Source organism: Lepidothrix coronata, unplaced genomic scaffold, assembly GCF_001604755.1.
Source record: "Lepidothrix coronata isolate B3197 unplaced genomic scaffold, Lepidothrix_coronata-1.0 Scaffold1, whole genome shotgun sequence".
Classification (NCBI taxonomy): Eukaryota; Metazoa; Chordata; class Aves; order Passeriformes; family Pipridae; genus Lepidothrix; species Lepidothrix coronata.
This window is the reverse complement of record NW_016690181.1, coordinates 5,053,442-5,074,601: the sequence shown is the minus strand read 5'-3', so window position 1 is coordinate 5,074,601 and position 21,160 is coordinate 5,053,442. Positions and strand designations below refer to the sequence as shown.

At 41.3% G+C, this 21,160-nt stretch overlaps 1 protein-coding gene across 3 annotated transcripts in view; it reads right to left on the bottom strand.

Annotated features, from left to right (window-relative positions):
- SYT13 (synaptotagmin 13) overlaps nt 1–13,050 on the bottom strand; it is a 20,633-nt gene extending 7,583 nt beyond the window's left edge. The window contains exons 1-5 of one of the 3 annotated variants that reach the window (XM_017813273.1): nt 12,880–13,050; nt 12,513–12,699; nt 7,223–7,445; nt 5,199–5,339; nt 3,289–3,602 (exon numbers count right to left, since the gene is read on the bottom strand). In XM_017813273.1, coding sequence (XP_017668762.1) covers nt 3,289–3,602; nt 5,199–5,339; nt 7,223–7,445; nt 12,513–12,695 — 861 coding nt within the window. In that variant the 5' untranslated portion in view covers nt 12,696–12,699; nt 12,880–13,050. Of the gene's footprint in view, nt 1–3,288; nt 3,603–5,198; nt 5,340–7,222; nt 7,446–12,512 lie in introns of all 3 variants that reach the window. The other 2 variants (XM_017813265.1, XM_017813284.1) reach the window with 2 other exon arrangements.
- Nucleotides 13,051–21,160: the final 8,110 nt, after the last annotated feature.

Sequence of the window (21,160 nt, the reverse complement as noted above, 5' to 3'; positions counted from 1 at the left end):
TTCCTTTTCCTTTTCCTTTTCCTTTTCCTTTTCCTTTTCCTTTTCCTTTTCCCTTTTCTTTTTCTTTTTTTTCTTTTTCTTTTTCTTTTTTTTCCTTTTCTTTTTTTTTCTCTTTCTCTTTTCCCTTTCTTTATTGTCCTCTTAACCTCTGATCTTTTTGCCCTTCCCTCCCACTTGACCTGTACAAGCAGCCCCGGAGGCAGAAGCCTAGAGGCAGCCACACCACCACCACTCTCCTCTGGGAGAGCAGTGCAGCTTTTTCATCAGGAGCCAGCAGGGAAGGAGAGAAATCCCATGCAGTTGTGTGCAGACCTGACAGCCCATGGCAAAGGATGAAAGTGGAGTAGTTATTCTCTCAGTGAGTAGGAGCTTGTGACAGAAATCTGGTTTAGTGTAAGGTTAATGACCTAGAACAGTCACAGAAAGCCAATGTCAATTCAATGGACTCCCTTTGGACTCCTTAGCATGCTCTATATCCTCTAGGACAGACAGCCCTTCTCTAGGCCATTTCTGTGCTCTGCACTCTTGCTACTAAGTGAGCCATAAATATTTCAAATTAAGTTTTCAGACCAATACTCAAAACAGGCAAGGACAGGCCCCTGTATGCTCCCTGTGAGCTGATTGACTCTGCAGAAAATGTGGCTGTCATCGCTGTCTGGTTTGAATGACTAATTTGTCCTGCAAAATCAGGTGGGAGGCCATTAGCAAGGAAACTTGAAATTCAATCCTAAGTCAGCCCAAATAAATCTTTTTTTCATGCACTCAGGTAGCAATGAAGGGCTCATATGCATTTCTCTTACATAAATCCTGTCTTAAATTGATGCGGACCTTAAATAAAACCATGCATAAAACCAGGGAGAGATTCAGATGCCTGTATGTTCACTACAAAATGATAGGTGTTCGTACACAAAGGGACAAACCCAAATGCCACCTCAATAAAAACCCAGAGTTTAAGCAAGTTATAAGCTGCTTTTGTGTATTTGTCCTCACTACATCTCACCCAGGTGCCATTCTATAGCTCTTGGCTAGAGTTTGGTTCCTATAGCTCCAGGCACAGATAGATACAGTGGAGACTGGGAGGGGGTAGGGCTCTGTAGATGTGCACATAAGCATGCGTGTATGCACACCTACACAAATGCACACTGTACACAGATAACATCTTGTGCTTATGACTTTCTAACTCTTAGTATCCTGATCAAGTTTTTGACCAGCCTGTACCCACATGAAACCAAAACCTGCAATGGTTGGTCTCTGCTGGAGCTTTGCTTGAAGGTAATTTTCTTTCCCCTTTCTGGGTTTTGTTTTCTTTTGTTTCCATTTTTCTATTAAATCCATAACCTGCATTTTGTGCTGCAATCTTTCCAATTCATACAACCATCAGAGCTTCAGTCTTCCTTTCTATGCAGTAAAGATAAAAAGCATCAAGGGGTCATCAGTGAATTACGTGCAGGGCACCATGGAATCGAAGGAAGTTGCTATGCAAGGACCCACTATCATCACAATCATTAGCAAAGCAGTGGGAGGGAAGGAAGACAAGATAAGGTTATCGGTCTACAGCATCTATGCTTCGCATTGCTCACAGGACTCCATGAATTCCTGAATGATAATTGCATTACCTGGTTGGCTGTAAGCTCCACTCTGAGCTCCTTCCCTTGGGTGTGGAGGAATTACTGGGAAGGTACAAATGAAATTTCTGCCCTTCCTGGCATTTCAAGGTAATGAAGCTCAGTAACTTTGTTCCTGGATGAATGCTGTCAAAAATAGCTCCTCTTTTTTTGAACAGCTCTTCCTCACTCCCTCCCTCTGGTTCTCAATGAATGATTCAGGATCTGTATACAGAAGCTATCTGTGCAATGGTTGGCTCTCTCAGGTCCCAGATGACGCAAATTCAGCTTTCACTTCACATCCTCAGCTCAAACTGGGGCACTGTTCAGCAGTACTGTTGGTGCTAACCTTGTGCTGTCAGCCTGGAGAAGAAATGAATGCTGCCCTGTTCCTATGTGTAGTTGTGAAGCTGGACCAAGGCAGAATTCCCAGCATGTCAGGACTCCTTCACGTGCACTGGAGTGGCAACTGACCATTGCTGTGAACAGGGTCTTGGGTATTGCTGAAAAAGCAGATGCTTCAGTATGGAGATCGAGGAGAGGGTTACAGATATTGGACAAATATTCAGCCTTGTGCTTGAAGTTTATTAAACTAATTTAGACCACATATTTGTTTCTGCTGCCTCTGTCTCTGCCATATGTTTTTTTAGGGTGGACAGTCCTGTTAGTATTCAAATGGTGATCAGATAAATCAGCATTATTTGAAACCAGAAATGCTAACTCTGTACTCTGTGGCCAACTCAGTGGAGAGCCCTCACCCCTGATGGTGACAGATAGTAATTTATTTCATGATGCTTAGCAACAGCGTTGGTGTTGTTTTGCATTGCTCACCTCATATCACACCAGAGTACAACAGGTACCTATTTGTTGTGATGTACCAGTAGCAGCAATAGCAGCACCCTGCTGCCATGTTAAGGGTCCTGCTGCTGCTAGAAGAATAACCCAGTCCATGGCAGGGGAAAGGCTTCTGAGGAAATGTGCAAAAAGTTAGTGCTCATGAAGCATCCCCTTTACCTACTTCAAGTACTGTTGGAATACTTCCTTCCATTTTCCCTGTTTATGCTGCTGGGAAGATGTGGATAAGGAAGGAAAGGAAGGTTTTGATGTTTAAGAAACCCAACACAATGCAATGAATGATTGTTGTGGATTGATCCTAGTAAGAATAAGTGGTCTTCAGTCCAACATTTTGGTCCCAACAATGTATTTGACTCCTAGCTTAAGGCTCCCTGGAATGCCACCATATGCCCTACCAATACACTGCTTTGCAGAGTCCCTCCATTGGGCTCTGTAGGCACTCTCTGGTATTTCAGCTCTTGCCACTGTGGTCCTGTATCACAAATTCTCAGAAACTCACACACCTTTTTCTAGACATATCTTTTAAATTACAGATGCCAGTGTCAGATTGTCACGGTGTTGAGGAGCTGAGGGAGTTGTGACACATGTTAACTGCTGGGAGCAGTAGATGGAAGGACTGGGTTGATGGGCCTCTGCTTCCGAAATGGTTATCTACAGACAATCACAGAGCACTGTTGAGTGACCTCTACAGTCCCACATCACCCCTCTAAATCTGCTCCAAACAAATAAAGCCACCCACCCATATGGAGCCATCTAGCAAAAGGGCTTCTCTTGTCCAAACTATTAATCATTAGGGTTTCTGGACTACCAACACAGACTGAGTCCATACCTTCTCTGGACTCTTTAGCCTTTCCCACTGGGCCTTCCCAAAGGATTCCTCCATCTCAGCAAGGTTCAGTTTGAGTTCCCCCACAATGCTGTGTCTGGAGAACTTGTCGCAGTTTCTCAGCGTGAGAGTCAGTGTCCCTTCTGGCATCTCCTCCTCAGTTAATGGAAATCGCAGGACCTCCTCCCAAAGAGTGTGAAGTACCTTCTTCTTCAGCTCTGTCTGGGCCTCAGCAATACCAGACTTGCTCACCAATGTGCCCAGTATGTAGCAATGGCAGCCAGCATCTTGGTCCACAGTCATTCTGCCATGCATAGCTGGAAAAGATTGATAATAAGGACCTCTCACAAAAGACAGCCCTGAAATATCTGTGGCTAAATTGCTTATTTTATGAGAGCCATAAAATAAAACAGCTACATAGACATTGATCCCTGTTCCTGCTTGCATGGGGCAGACTAAGCTGTGGGATCATGCTGTGGTGTTTTCCTCATGCTACACAATGTCCCTGTCCTTCTGCCACTGCAGAAGGATGCTGCTAGTGTTTGGGAGAGCAACAGTTGAGTTCAAGGGAACATGGTCTGTTGAAAGATGCAGAACAGCAATGAGATAAGACAGCATGGCACAGGGATTGGCAGCTCTCATTTACTTTTACCTTGGCACATAAAAAGAGCTTCTTACAAAGACTTTAAAAGCAGGAAGATCAGTCACAGACATCAGAAATGGGATAGACCCCCCCCTTGGCAGACATCCATCCCTGCAGGCCAGTGGGGGATAAGTCAGCTCGTTCAGCCACTGGTAAATGAATCTGTCAGAAGCCATCCCACAGCCCAAAAGATCTGTGTCAAGAGACGCTCATCCCTAATTTTATATTGCTTTTATGTTGAAAAGCCTAGAGTGAGAATGGCATTTCACACTCTTCAGTTGCATCAACAGAATTGCACTATCTTCTCCACAGCAAGAGGACCACACCTTTCTCTAAGGGGTTGTGGAGCATCACGACTTTATGGACTAAACTGCTGTCCTTGCTACAGCCAGTTCGAGGACAGCTGCTCCTGAGTTGCCAGGACCACAGGGCATGGGTCAAAGGGCTCTCCTGGCTTCTCAGGGGAACAGAACTAGGGAGCAGACCCTGCCCCTTCCCTGGTGGCAGTACCCAGGGAGGAGCATGCACACAGGAGTGCCATGGTGGCAGCCAGCAGGCGTGGGTGTCCATGCTGGAGGGGAACTGTGTGCTTGCTGCTGGCATCAGGCCCACAGCAGTGGCTGCCATTCAGCACCTTTTCAGTTCTCACTTCAGAGGGTGTGATTTGATTAGGTTTCCACAGAGATCTGCACTGTGCATGAATTATTCAGTCAGCTTATTTTACTTTCCCAGAGGAACTGATAATGCTCCAGCCCCGAGTTGAGAAGCTGTTACAGTTGTCAGTTCCCACTTCAGAGTGTGACATAGAACCTGGCTGCCTGGCCAAGCACAGCCAGAGGGTTCTTCCTCAAAATAAGTCTGGCATCTCCAGCTCAGCCTTTGATTTGACTTGAGGAAGAGGCAGTAGGAAGTGGGTCAGGTTGAAGAATGAAAGGTAGAGAGAAAGGAGATAGTAACCCTCTTCCCCTCCACCCCCAAAGGAAAATATAAAAAGAAGAGGTTGCTTTGTACCATGTCTGGGATTGGAGGAACCCATCATGGTTCCTGAATTCTGCTTTTGAGCTGTGCAAACAATTGTTCCCAAGCCATGCCCTGCACTCTTGCTTCGAGCAGTGACATTGCCAGATACTTCTGTTCCACAAGCCCAGAACCAGTGAAACATCCAGTGGTCCTGAGAACACATGTTGGTTTTAAGGTAGGAGGGGAACTTTCTATAAATGTAATCAATAGGTGTCTTGTACCTTCGGATCAGGTCGTCTCTGCCCCTTACCTTCCAGAAGTGCTACCCGCAGCTCGGCTCTTTGTTGATCATAGGCAAGGGAGTAGTGCAGCTCAGGGGCCTGGTTACAGCTGGCTGCCCTCTCAGGGTTCAAGTGCTCTGTGACACACACATCCTTTACCACACCTGGAACTGAAATAACCCCTTTAGCAAGCAGGTCTTCACCTTCCCAAGAGAACTAATCCACCCTGTCTTGACTCAGCTTTTCTAAAAGTCTTACTATCCTGCACCTTTTATGCAGGAATATAATTTATTTTCCTTCTTCATCCATCATCATATCTCATTTTTGCTCTGTTTACTCACACTTTCAGCTCTTTCTACAGCACCTGGACAAGACTTTTGCAGTCTACCACATTGTGCTTTATCATGGTTCTTTTACCTTGTTCTTAGGCCAAGGTGTCTAAATGACACCCATTACTTGTTATATTGTTTGATGTTGTTTTAACTTGCATTGTTAAATTGAATCTTATATTCTCTGTAATGAGAATGTGAGTCTACTTTTGAGCTGCTATGTAATTCTGCATTAGGTCAGGCCTCTCTAAAAGTTTTTTTAGATTTTAACAAAGTCTTTGTCACGCAAAAGATATCTAATTCCATAGCACCTGATCAAGTTGAAGACAATGAACTTGGGAATCCAGGAGACAGTTTTTCATGTGTGATTTTGGAGCTGAGCATGTATTTCATACTGAAATAAAGCAAGTTGCAAGACTAAAAGAGAAGCCAGAGATTTTTGTCATCAAAAGCTGTAATCTGCCAGGTCAGTTCTGATTCACATGGAAAACAATACTGGGACCAGCACATTTCCTTCTGAAAATCTGAGACACAGTTTAGACCAGTTCATTGTGGCATCAAAAGGAGAATGCAACAATTTTTGCTTAATTTTAGCATCACTTGAGCTACGAAATCAGGCACAGCAGGAAGGAAACTTGCTTGTACCATTAGCAGTGCAGAGAGGCTCTTACACCAACACACTTACATAAAGCTTTAGCCTAAATGCAGCCATCATTCTTCATTCTCTCACCCTATAATCTTCTTCCTGACACCTAAGGATGTGCCTCAGACAGTCTCTTCCTCCAATGCAGCTGCTTCCCATGGCACTTTCTTTTCCATACTCATAAGTCTCAGGATGGGGGTTGAATGTAGCAATCATCCTTCCAGAATGGCAAAAATATAATCTCAAGCAATTAAAAAAAACCCAAAAAGAGTATTCAATAAAAATCATGACAGATGGCATTGGCTCTCTGGCAAATCTTCAGGAAGGTTTTATTAGCATGATAGCCAGAAGAGTCAATTGTCCTGTTAAAAGATAGCTGTGAAGTTAAAAATCAGTATGGAAGCAACCCGGCTATCCTGCCAGATGTATATAATTAACATTGCATTTTCTCTCAGGCTCCAGGAATCTTACGTTTCAGGTTTTGGAGTGTAACCCTTTGGGCTGGATGGGAAACAAGAATTCTGTGTGGCAAAAATATTTGAGGTGTCAGCCTTCAGTTTCACTGCACATTAGAAAAAGCCAAGCCCATCTCACCAAACCAGCAGACAAAAAGGAGCAGAGAAAATTAGAAGCTTCAACCCCCACTGTCCCTGACAAGGACAGTTGCTGGACAGCTAGCATTTGTCCTGGAGGAGATACTCTGCTCAATTTTCGCCAGATATTTCACACATACTCTGGCAACTGCTCTCAGTAAAACTACACTAAATGCACTTTTTTACAGACTGTTTGCTACCAGTGAGCCAGATTCTTCAACACAAAAGATGTTCAGTTAAAAAAAAAACATTGCAATAAGACACAATACAGCTTTGTTATCTGAATGTTCTGATGAACTTCATGATTATCTTCTATTAAACAAATGTATTGAAGATAGAACTCACAGTGCTCATAAAAGGAGAATGAAAACCATCCAATATTTTCATTTTCACATTTATTTCTCTAAGAAAAATCACATTATGTTCAGAACTATCACAGATCTACACCCAGAAAAGCAATTGTTAGTCTGAAGACCAAAAGCTCCTACCGTTTTGAGGGAGAACAAACAGCTCTTCATTGACTTGTATCTTCATCCTACTCTCATCCAAACCAGTATGTTTTCCAGTAGCTGGTTCTTCTGTTGTCTTCAGAGAGTACTGTGTGTAGTTAACAATTTCAGGTGAAGTTACTACTGGTTTGGGGCCATAAATGTTGGGAAACTTCAGGAGTGCTCGAGGCTGTACTGGCTCTGCGGTTTTCTTGATGTTGAACTGAAAATTAAAACCTTGTTTATTACTTTGAACTAATTAGACTAATTCTTCCAATTATCACAGCATTAAATGAGCTGAGACAAAGACAGAAAAAGTGGTGCCTCTGGTCAGTCCTACCATCATTTTTTCTTGGGTTGTAGAAACCACTAACTGTACGTCCAGAGACTTTCTTGCCAAAGCTGATACCCTTCTACTTGGTAGATGTCTTGTCTACATGATGTATGTCTTTTCAGATTTATTTCTCTACTGGTTGCAAAAAAAAAAAAAAAATATGTTCTTATAATTTGATTTTTCCTCTGTTTCTGTACCAGTTAATCTTTTCATAAGTCTGTGTTTCCTCTTAGCACAGAAATTAACCACTGTGATTAATGCATGGTAATTTTTACCTTGATGTTTGAAGTCAAACCCAAGAGCAAGAGGCTACAGTCATCCACAAATTTTAGAATATTTTGAATATGTAGTAAGCATTAGAATGGGAGACAGGTCATATAGTCACTTGGATCAAGTACGACCATGGTGTAATAAGAAAAAGGAGAACTGGTTGAACAAATGAGCTCTGCAATGAAATACCAAGAATAGTTGATTAAATGGTCATCTCAGCCTTTTGGACTATCCCCTGGCTTTCTAGACCAGAGCTCCAACTGACCCTCAGACACACATTTCCTCTTTATTACACCAGGATTGAAATTTGGATTTATGCCTGAGTTTGTTCTTAACACTTCAATTCCCTGCTGAATCATGAACATGGGATGAGAAGAAGAACCTGAAAGACAGTGCAATGCTCGGGAGTCCAAGCAAAGGTTGGCACAAAGGCATTATTGTTCTCCCTAAACAAAGAAAAATATTTTAGTGGAATAGAACAGTCCTCTTTTCCTTGTGTCCCAAGAAAGAATCCAACTGAAATCATTCCTGATTCATTTATGTTTGGATTCGTCAATGGGGAAGAACAAAAGCTGACTAGCAAATGACCCCAATCCTTGCAACAGATTTTATTAATGTTTCCAAAACATGAGAGACAAAAAGCAGAAGTAAAACAGCCATTTTGGTTGATTATTGTGCAGTGGGATTATCTCCAACCTTGCTGCCTGCCAACCTCTTTTGTGTCAAGATTGAGAATGAGACAGAAAAGGTTCATAATTGTAATTAAAGTTTTTCATTAGTTTTATTGTTTCCTATTAATAATGAATGTAGATGATGCCTGAAGCACTTATCTGTGTTGGGACTTCAAGGTCCCAGCTTGTATGCCCAGAGGAAGCATACCTATTTCTCAAGAAACAGAGTCTGAAGAAAGAGAGCAGTCTTGGACGTTGGCTATTTAGTCATATTCTGCTTATAGAGATCATAGTACCATGGTTACATGCACTTGGCAGTGGTAGAGAATTAATTAGATCAGTGATTCCGTCTTCTCAAGGCAGCCAGTGCATCACTGTTTAGGAAGTTTACCATGTAATATAGCATTTTATCTTGTCTAATTTTAAGGGGTCTGAATGAGAAGCAGGTTGAAAAAAAAAGATGTCACTGTGTGCCATCCTCACCTAGTGTTCAGCTGAGTTTAGATATTACGTAAGTCATATGGTGTGGGCCTGTAAGTGAGATCTCTCTTTCAGAGATGTGAGCCTCATCAATCCTCTAGGATATGTGAAGTTACTCATCCAAACCTTAAATGCAGTTTTCCATTCTTCTAAAATTAAAGCAAACCAACCAAGCAAAATATGTGAGGAATCACTGGATAACAGTTTGAAAAACAGGATGCTTTTGTTGTGCAGAGGCATTATATCTAGCACACATACAGGGCCTGACATGGTGGTCAGTCTCTGCTGTTCTCTATCCTGAAGCTGCTGCATAAGGCTGCTGTCCTGCTAGGCACTGGCCATCACACCAGAGCCCCATGCCTGCATTGCTCTGTGCTGCTAGCGCATGAAGCACTTTGAGCTCCTTTGGGATGAAACACCATACAAGTTTGAGGTATTACTAGTACAGTCTTCTCTTGCTGAAAGTCAGGCAGGCTTTAGTCAGGAAATCCATCAGCACATAGCAACTAAGAGCTCCACTGGGTCTAAATATTCCTCTTGTCTGTCTGCTCTGCAGAACTAGAGATGAGAGACATATGCAAGCACAGTGGGACTAGCCCACCCTCTCTTCCAACTGCATCTGCCTCTGTTTATTATTTTGCTGCCAGCTCTTTTCCAAGTGCTATCTGCTAATCCAGTTACATAGCAGTGCCCTATGGAAGTTTTCTTTGCAAATCAGCAGCAGTGTCTTAAATAAAGAGATGAACAGGACAGTTCAGACAGTTTTGTAAAAATGCATGAAAGCAAATACACCAAAAGTAGCAAGGAGGCTGCAACTGACCCTTCAGGGTCCCTGGCCAGTGTCACTCAAACAAAGTGCCAGATATTGTTGCCATTGCTGCATGTGTTTAGGAATCTTCATTCTGCAGGCTTTGCTGAGACTTTGCATATTTACAGCAGTTTTTCATTGTTCTGTAGGTGTATCTTTGTGTTTGAACTCTTCCTCTTCACGTATGCAGGGCATGTCCACAGGGAGCCTCTGTCTATAGCAAATACAAGCGTCGCTGTCATGGGAGACATGCCAAGTGAATAAAATGCAGACTTGCTTCATCTTTCTTTTGTCATCTCTGTTTATCTGAATCAGTTGCCCTGACAGGCTTCAATAATTATGTCAAACACTGACTAGGACGTACTATGTACTAATGTAGTCAGAAAAAAGTCTCAACAGAACAATTTATCAACATAGACAGAGATGATAAAATTTCATATGCTCCAAACTCAAATTGAGATTCATTCCTTGGAGGTATATAGACTGATTCTGAATCAGTGACAGCATAGGGAAATACATGTTCCTGGCAAGACAACTGTTTTAATTGGAAAGAATTGCTAAACATACAGAATATGCAAACTAAGAACATTTTGCGCTTTCTGTGACAGAATGTTCACTTGGATGCTATAATTTGTCCAGATTTCTTTAAAAAACTCCAAAGCCAGTAACATTAGAAATATTACTTCAAATTAAAAAGTCTACAATGCTAAAAGAATGCAATCGCTCAGGTAGTAGTGATACATTGAGGGCAGGTTGAATAATTTGAACCCTTGCTGGTCAAATACTGGAGTAAGTCATGGCAAACTTGATGAATGTAAAAATATTGTAAGGACCATGACTGAATAGCTGTTGGGTACTTGAGGCTTAATTGGACAATATGGAGACACTGCTTATTTCAGTCATGTAAACAGGATAACTTGCCAGTGGACAAGGTCCAGGGTGGATTAACACTTTCACAAGGTGTTTCCCAAAAGGCGTATAAAAGAAAAGAAGTCCAGTCCAAGGATGGAATTAAAATAAAGATCTGAGATGTTTCTGAGCTAGATTACAACAACAAAAAGTCTCTTGTAGAAAGAGCCTCATGGTAAAGTTATCTGTGGATAGCGTTGCTCCAGAGAACAGCTAGAAAAATTGCTGTACAAAGTGATATGACTGTCAAAGTTACACATTTCTCATTCATGTTAACAGTAAACTTGGAAAATCTCAGCATCATTGTACATTCTTATATACAGACATTGGCAAATCCCCTGTATAGGGTAGAAAAGACAAGAAAGGAGCCTGAAAAGGACATGACTAAGCTATCAAACAGAAGAAATTCATCCTAAGAAAATGCAAACTGGTACTAGGAGTTATTCACCATGCTCATGGATGAAGGCTCAGAATTAGCAGCAATCTCTTGAGAAGTCCTAAACTCCACGCAGATGTTAATCCATGGTCAGCAGAGCCTTCCTTCCTCACTTCCCTTTCCCTCTCCAGCAATCACAAGTTCTGGTAATGCCATTCTGTATATCTGCACCAGTTCTTACAATACACTTTGTAGATTTGGTCATCTTTCCTCATAATAAACTGTAACAGGAGCACAAAGATGCCCGGTTTCTTTTCTACTAAAAGCCTAAGATTGGAAGCCAAAGAGAGACTGAATATTTAATTACAAACATTACAGAGAAGTTCAATTAGGACTCTACACACTTTAAGAATACAAAAATAGTAGGCAGCTCAAATAATTGAAAGACAAACAAAGACTTATACAATGGATCACTGGCCTTTGGAATTGGCTATATGGCATAACACTTGGTTAAATGGCTAAGTGAAAGTGAAAAGATGCAGGCAAATACAGATATCAGGAGCAACAGCCAATAGGTAATACTTTCAGAGGCTGACCGTAGCTCATGCTAAAGACCATAGTCAACCAAGGAAATCATCTAACATTTCCATTTGAAGAAGAGATTCCCATCAATAGGTATATTTGAAGTGTCCTATAATTTCCCTTGTTCTCTCTTGCACTGAGCTCAGGAGTAAATCAGAGCATTTGGATTCTAACAAGAATAAAAGAGCACACAGGGATGCCTGACATGTTTCATACTCCACATTGCTCTTACAGTAAGTGAAAAAGAAATTCACAATGTGATGAGATTGTCCAGTCATCACGCTCTAGATTCTCACTTGCTTTTTTTGTAATTTCAGTGCCTTGTTTTAACTTCTCACGTAATTAATTCCCTCAGTTAGAGGGGCAGAGGGAGGAGGAAGAGGGAAGGTTTTCTCAAGAAATCAGCTGTTGACAGGGAACTATCCTGTAAGAACTGTAAGATATTTTGAATAGAGTTAAATAGCTGCTATATGAGATCTCAGCAGGAGTCATCTCTTTTTCACAATGCTGCATGCCACCTGGTACAGTCCAGTCTTCTCCTCTCGGTAAATTATTTCTCTTGTGATCTAGCTTGACAGCTAAACACCATTTCCAGTCCTTCTCCCCCATTTTTGCCATTAGCAGCTTTCTCTTTGGCAATGAGGCAGCTGTCTCCTGCTCCGGTAATTCTGTGTGTTACCCAGCTCGTCTCTGTTTTTCCCTCACTCCTCCTCCCACTAGCATGTTGTTACATCCTGAACACAGTAAGCAGATAAACAGGCAGCATAAATCACATGCTGAGTAGCCTAACAGAGAAGAGTTGCATTCCCAACCTCTGCATTTAAGAAAAATAACAGAGTAAATTAGAGACTGTGTCTTACTTGCTGGACTGGCTGAAGCACGCTGGGCTTAGGATTTTCCGTCTCCTCCTCTTGGTCCTTTTCTGAGAGTCCTTTCTCAGGTTGCTTGCATTTGCAGAAGCAGGTGAGACCACAGAGGGCAAGGATGCTAGTTGCAGTCCCTAAGGTAGCCCCCAGGGCTATAACTGGAGCAGACAAAACCATTGTCCTGCGTTGCACAGAACAGAAAGAGAAGAAACCCTGTGACTATCCTACTCCCTGCAAGGGCAGCTCTCCCACATCCACTCCGATTTTTAGCCTGGCTTCATTCTCCTTGGAAGTCTGAAAGCAATTCTGTTGTGCAGAAAAGAAAAGGGACCAATCTAGAGACACAGATAAATCATCCTACCTTTGCTAGGCAACAAGGCTACCTTTCTATCCTGATGATGGAGGTTCTGCTCCAGGTCACGTTAAGGAAATAGTGATTGTAGTGCCTGCAATCTCCATGTAACTGCAAACAGGCAGTTTTCATTGAAGCCTGTTCTCCAGCTCCACTGGGAAAAGTCTGATGTGTGATAGAGAGGAAAGACGTCAGCAGAAGGGGCTGGCCTTGCTAGCTAACTCACAGAAAGTGCATCCAAATGTTTGATCAGCTCACTAGCAATATTTCTCAGGCCTGGCTTGCTGATATGCTCAAGAGATTGAATTTTTCTGTTTTAAGGCAAAGATAATGACTGCCAAAATCTGCTGGCCTGAGAAGCTGTGTTATGATAACATTGCATGATACTCTATAGTCAGAGTAAAGCCTGTGTGAAAGTCAGGCAAAACTTTCTCATTCTTCAGAGGCTGGGAGAACAAAAACAGCAAGAATTAAGCACTGTCTCATGCCTCACCACCTTCCCATTAAAGCACAGGGTCTGATCCTTTTGGGCCTGCTTTCTATAGGATCAGTGCAGACCAGTACCTCTATTTAAAAAGACAGCAGAAAATCCTACCAAACAAGACACACTAGTGCATATGCTGCTTCCTCTGGAGGGAATGAGAAAGCAAACAACATATGCTAGATATTAGTCATACTGCTTACCACACTGATGTCAGGCAGTGGGCTGGTGAGCACAGGAGAAGAATGTACATGAATAGACCTGAAGGGCTAGATGTCTGTCCCAGTTTTCTCTTGAGATGATGGAGTGGTTATCTTTCACTGACTAATTTATTTCTGCCTTATTTCTCGAATGCCCAGTTTGGGGAAGAGGATAATAAATACCATCATTTGATATGTTTTTTGTGATGTGTACAACCCTTTTCTGGGTACTTCACAAGAAGAATCTAGTGGTCAGAAAGGGTTTATAATTCTGGTCACTATATATCTGGGCCAAGTGGAACTAGTAAGCAAGATGCAAAATATTCCTTATAAGGCTCTGGAAAAAAATACTCAGTTCTACTGGGAGTTTCTTTGTCTATCTAGTTTGGAATACAGTTGATGCCCATGGATCAGGAAAAAAATGAACTATGTACAGAGAAATGTTTAGAAATTAATTTTTTTTTGATCTTTCTGGAGCTCAGGTTATCCATAATTTTTCTTGAATTTTTTATTTTTTGATGTTTCATATCTTACTCTGACAACTCACTCGGCCTTTGTTCCATTATAGATAGCATGTTCACCTCCCTGACACAAAACTTCCCTCACACATCTGACTCTTACTTTAATTGTTAAAGATTTCTCTGTAACACCTCAGCATCCTAATTGATGCAATGCACATTCCCTCATTTTGTCTTCTCCTCATTCTACCACGCTTATTAGACACATCTCACCCCACACTTCCAACTCTCCTGACTCCCCCGCCATCAAGAACCAAATCACAACAGATTCCTTAAGCAGAGATAATTCTCCAATAAATTGCTGAGCCCATGGACACTGGTCTTTCAGCTCAGCCCATGGAAGGAAAACCTTGAGCTTTGCCTTCTATCTTTACAAGAACAAAAGATAGGCACACCAGCCTGGACCTCTGGCACATCTCTCGCTGTGCTCAGTAGTGGGAAGAACATCATATAGAGGGGATTGAGAAATCTGACCAAAGGATCCTTTTGCTTCTTGTTTTTTGTGGCTCAGGAGATTCCAAAGCCTTGAGCAGCATCCTTGTGATTACCTCTTCTGATCTGAATTTTCTCTGCCATGGGTAGACTGTTCCAACATTTTGCTGACTTAGTTAACAATTACTTCATTCAGCCCCTAGCTGAACAGGTAACATTGTAATCATGGTTCCATGAGGTCTTATCTTGAATTTGAAGAATGAACCATGTTGTTATGGACTTCTATCACCGCTTAAGAAGTGAGAAGAGTCTGAAACATGACAAAAAGAATAGGCACACTCTTTAGATGCCTTTGATCTCCTCCACAGGATGGGTTCTTCCTAAAAGTGCTAATGAAATCAACGTAGCTAGATCAGAGATCCCTGAGATTTGGAAACCATATGAAAAACAAGAAGGTTCTGTTAAGGGTAGAATACAGCAAGAGACGTTTGGAGTGAAGAAGGCATTCAGTCCATTCATGAGATTCAATCTTGATGTGTCTTCTACAGGCTGTTCTGAGAATTATATAAAGGCTGCTTACAATATGCTGTAGAAGGAAGGTCACAACAAAATTTCTCTGTAAGACAGTAATTTAATAATATACTCTCCAAGATGTTTTCTATCTGCTTATATATGATGATTAAGTTTTCCTTGCCAGAAATTGTATTTGCTGTGAAATGTTAGATGTATAGAATCATTGTCGGATATTATATTTTAATAATAACAGCCAGGCATCAGCCTTTTGCTGCTATTGCTAAGAAGACAAAACAGCACTTGCTAGACATTGAATAGTAGTAGTATGTGAGCTTCTACAAATGACAGGCCAAAGAATTCAGAATTCTGTGTGTGCACTGATGCATGTAACTGGTCCATATACATAATTTAACTGTAGCTTTAGCATGTACCACCACTGCATCTATCTGGCATAGTTTCCTACTTAATATATCTTGTGCTAAAAAATTTGGGCCATAAATGTATTTCAAAGTCATCTTTTCTCTTGCTTGTTTTAACACCAAATAATTAAATTTCTTCTTATTCTTTAAAGCAGTAGTAGGATAAAATAGGGTCAGGCTAATGACCTTTCTCACTGGTCATTCACACTGATACTGTGCAGAATCACATAGCTTTCTTATCTGTCACATCTGCCATTAGAAAGAGACTTGCCAAGGTAGAAAGATGAAAGCCTGTTTTTGCAAGCTAGACTTTAGGGGCAGGTTCAGGCCTGAAAACATATTTTGCAGTCATCCTATCCACATATTTTCTCCAGATTCTGATAGAAGACATGTAAAAGAATGACAAAAGCATATACATGGTTTTCAACTCCTGATATTTCAGACAGAAATATTCTGTGATGACAAAATATAAGGTACCAGTCAACCTTTGGTGCTTATAGATTCTTTGTTCCTGCTCTGAGCTCTTCTGCTGATATTTTGGGCCTTTCTGACTATTGGCTCTAAGAAAGAGGCTTTCTCTGAATGAAGACTTGATAGTACAGATCACATGGAGAATTACAAGAGCTTTTGTATCTCCTGGCTGTAGTTCATACTTTACCAGGAAAAAAAGGCCCTTAATGTAATTGCCAATCTCTTGAATAAGAAGGTGAGGTATTTGCAATTTTTATTCTGGCAATTGAAGACACAAATTAAAGTTCCAAAATCCATCACTACCAGAAGGAAAAGCTGACATACATCTGAATGAAAGATGGTTGCAGACTACTTTCCCTGACTCAGCCCACTCCATCCAGGGCTGGGATGGAGTATCATAGGCACTGTTTCTCACTGAGGCTTTTCACCAGGCAGAAGTGTGAGTTAACAGATGGAAATGGGAAAGGAAGTTGTTTTGGCATTTTTTTTTTTCCCAGGGAAATCCTTGTGACAGTCAGATTTAGCCTGAAGGTGTAAGCTCATGTTTTCACTTGCATTGACTTGTTATGTGATTCTGTGCTACAGAAATGGGACAGTTTGAACAGGATGGTGGTCTAAAATAACTTTCTGGATCATAGCAAGGTATTTATACCACCTGATTTCGGGCACTGAAATAGCTGGTTATTAAAAGAAGACCACATATGGCTGTCATGCATTTTGTTTAATAAGTAAATGAAGCGTCATGAAAACAAAAGTGAAGGTAAAAGGCTTGTGCTTGCAATAACTCTATCTAACTCCTTATGCTTTTGCATGCTTGTTGCCTCAGGTTGAAAAAGCTTTAAGAAAGGATTTCTGTCTTCCTCCAAGTGGTGAAGTATTCCTCCAGCAGATGGTGAAGTATTACAAACCACTGAAATAGTCCTCTGCAGTGCTATTAAGACAAAGCAGTTGTCTCTACATATTCATAGGCAAAAAGAAAATAAAGAGGGAAGATTTGTGAGAGGAGTGTGGGCTTGGTCCCTCCATCACTGTCACTGAAACATACCTATAGACATAAATCAAATAAATGAACTAATTAAGGGAAGAACAAAGAATCATTTTCTGAAAGGAAGATACACAATGATCAGCCTCAAGAAAATGAGCTTCAAGCCATGCTGCTTCAGCTGGTGTTAATGGATATAGAACTCCTGAAATCTCCAGACTTCCAGGAGTACCTGCCAGCTGTGTAGTCTTTTGCCACACTGCTACCCTTAGGATGATGGTAAGGATTTAGCACACAAAAGGACACAGCTAGTTGCATGCATGCACTGTAGGGTTCGTGGTTAACGATTCTCCTCTAGCACACTACACTGTCCTGAGACCAATATCTGAGGAATTCAAGAGATCCATGGAAAAAATATGAGTGTCTACTTGTTTCAGGAGGCTGCCGTGCACCCCCTATCACCAGTAAGTATTGTAAACCTGACTGTGGTATGTCTCTTGCTTTCCTAGTGGCAACATTGGATGAATATTTCCAGAGGGTAGGACGCTCAGTACTAGAAAATAGGGAGAAGGGACCAAAGAGCAAAAATGGTCAGGAAGGATAGTGTGATCTACAGGAAGGTAACAGAAAAAACCAATGGGCAAGAATAGGAAGGGTCTGTAACATCAGAACTGGGCATTGGTGTGACTGTTGTAGAAGTATGCTGCACCCTGCTCTGTTCAGCAGAGCGCCAAGGCGTTGGGAAAATTGGAGGGAGTTCAGGAAAGCTCCACATGAATGAATAAAAGAGTAGAAGCCAGTGGATCAGAGTGTGATTCGGAAGGTCAGTTTATTATTGAGGAAAAGGCTAAGGGGTGTCTTGGTCAAAAATCCTTAAGTACCCAGTTGTGAAATAAACCTTTGATGATAGAGGTCTTCTTCTGTTGAGCAAACAGTGCGTTACCAGGAGCTAATGGCGAGAAGCTGATGCCAGATAAACTCAGAGTAGAAACATGTTGCAGATTTTTAACAGTGGGCATAGTTTCAGTGGGAGCAATATCTGAGGGACTGTAGAGGGTTATCCATCATGGGTAGTTTTGAAATCAAGACTAGTGTTGTACATCGTGTTTTTATGGGACTATTTTCGTTCAGTTATGAGCTACACTGATGTTGAACCACCAATGACACCTCCAGTATGGTGTCCTCTGTTGTTCCATGTTTACATAGGCCCACTTGAGATGTGAAGAAAGTATTAATGTGTGAGGCAAGTTTTTAAAAAAATCACAGTTCATCTAAGAGCATCAAAGGGCCAGCTGCAAAGAGAAAAGCAACTGTGCCTTAAAACATCAGATCATACCACAAATCCCAGAAGAAAAACCATGTCTGTGCTTTACCAGGTGAACTCCCTTAGTGTGAAGTCTCAACACCTCAGTCATGGAGATTCAGAAATAAAATATCAGCTTCAGCTCAGGACAGACCTGGATGAAAGAAAGAAAAAGAAATCACTGCAAATGTAAGAGTGCTGTTCAGTGATGTGGCAAACAAAAGGTGAAGTGCGAGCCCAATTGGCAGGTGAAGTTAAGCAAAAGAGCAAATGCTTTCCTAAATGGTGGAGGGTATCTTGCTGAGAGCAGATAAAAACTCAGATAGGTATTCTGCTTCTCCATCAAACTCTGCTAATTTGCTATGGAAAATCCAGGAAAATAATACTCGTTTTGTGCCTATGTCGATTTCATCTGATAATTGCCTCTTGTGACTGAAGAAGCAGAGCTGATTTCTGTGCAGGTAGTTCCGCTGCAAGTATACGTTTATTTCTAATAGATTTACTTTTTTTTTAATAATTACAAGAGGTGTGAGAAACTTCAAAACCTTCTGAAGTGCCTGACACCAGATTGCACATTGTGTATTTGCGATAAACTGCTGCCTCCTAGAGGTGACAATGTTTTTCTTAAGTTTCTGTTGAGAGATCACTAACATTGCTAGTTTCAATTTTTTGCAGCTCCAATGGCATAAAGGATATTTTGCAGAGAAAAGCATTGGGATTTCGTACTTTTACTTAAAAATATATCTCTAGCTATGTTAAGGCTGCAAGGCCAGGAAATTCAAGAATTATTGTTGCCTTAGTTCTATCCACTTCCATGTCAGCCTTGTCTTTAAACCTTTGAGTATAGGATAACAACATTTTATTTCCAAATGAACTGTGAATAGTTTGATAAGATGCTTAACAAAAGGTTAAGTGGGAGCCCAATTGGGCTGATAATGAATCAGGGTTATATACTGAAAGAAGCTGGGTTTTGTGTGTGTCCATCTCCCTCCAGTGAAGGAGTAGATGAAGAAAAATATGATTCCAGATTACTGGCTGATATTACAGTTTCATGGCGAGGCTTCGCGAACGAAGATTTGGGAGTTTAAGCAGCTGGAAATAAACATAATAATTACATGAGGATTTTTTTTCTAATTTAGTGTACATTCATCTGGGCACCCTGTGGACTGACTCACACAAGAGCTGAATATTCATTTCAGCGGCAAAATTCCATGGGAGTCATGCTGGAACATATGCAGCACTGTGCAACATTCTGAAAAAGAATAACCTGCAGCAGGTCTTTAGGAGGTACCATTGTGTGAGAAAGCCCAAGAAGGCAAGCAGTCCTTATGAACTTGCAGCAGAGCTTGGAGGCTGTGTCTTCCACCTTGCTGTGTTCCTTGTCCCACTGCCTCTCAGACTGCAGATACCACTGTTACTGCGGAAGAAACTTGCACAGAAAGATAGGGAAAACTCATAAAAAAGGCTGTTGTGTTTTTCACTGAAGTTCAAGAATCAAACTAGCAACATAGTGGCAAAAGAAGTGTCTGCTTTTGTGTGAGTTAATTGCATTTTTGGAGCAGATGGACTTTCCCTTAAATGTTATATGCAGCTCTTGCCTCTCCAATCTAAAATAGGATGTCACCAAACAAAGAAAAATCATAGATTAATTAAAAAGGATGACTGAAGGTGTGGAACAGGTTCCGTGAACCACAGCTTCTCAGCCGTAAAAAGAGATACTACAAAGGGAGAAGAAAGAGGTCTTTAAAATCCTGCAAGTACAGGGGAAACTGGCTAGGGATCAACTTGCCAAATCCAGTATAAGGACTACAGGGAGGATTCAAGCAGGACTCAAGATCAAAACAAACAAGGGGGAAGTATCCTATATGTTTGCCCTGTTCTGAGGTGCTTTTCTAGGCAGCCACTTTTGGCCCATGCCTGACAGAGGACACAGAGGACACAGGCCTGTGGTCTAATCCTGGGTGACTATTCTAGTAAACATCACATGCCATACAAATTGTATTTCCTACATTTTAGGTAAAATCCTGAGAATCAGCGTAGTTTTTTGGAAATGTTATTTTGAGTCACTCATATAAAGTAACAGTTTGGCAGCAGCTGCTGGTCTCTTATTGTTTACTTACATGTTTCCTTTAAGTCTCAGTCAAAGTTTTCATGTATTCCCTCCCTCTGTCAAAGCAGCACAGATAGGAAGCCACAGTAAACAGACTGGGAACTGACCTGCTCTGTTTAGTTGCTCACTGTGTTTATTGGGGTCTTTTGCTGGGTACCCCGATCAGTAGAAGCTGCAAGTACCTCAGCAGTGGTAGTTCTTAGTGCCTAATGATGAATGACTTTTACTCCTTTTAATATCAAGAACACTTCAGGAACATTTTTTCCTTAAGATGACATTTCTTGATCTTGTATCTTGTTCCTTGACATAGAGACAGAGAACAAAGAGAAGGAAATAATTTGAGATAAGAAAGATTCACAGTTGCTTGTTCTGAACTTGAGAAATTATATTCTGTTCATATTCACCTCTAGCTATTCCTTGTGACCCACAAGATTCTGTCTGGCTTTGGAATATTTTCTATTACACTGATGTACGAATTTTAGCCAGCATTCTGATAAAAGGAATTGGCACATATGACCATGTAGCCAGACATTCCAGTCAAGAGAAAAACACCCTCTACAAAAGCAGCCTTTTCAGAAAATAGCCTCCAGCTATCGGGATAGATACCTTCCACTGAGTTTACTGACACTGAGTTAACTGCAAAAAGTGGTATGGGTCCATGCTTATGGTATCCCTACTCCTCTACTGTTGTGATCTGCCTGACCTCCATGCCTTCATTTGAAATAGCTGAGACTGGGAATTGGTTTTGTTGTCTGCAGAAATATTTGCTATGTTTAGCTTTTCAGATTGAGATCACAGTGAGAACTGACCTCACGCTGGTCAAATTTGACAGGTAATTACTACTCAGAATCAATGTTGTCC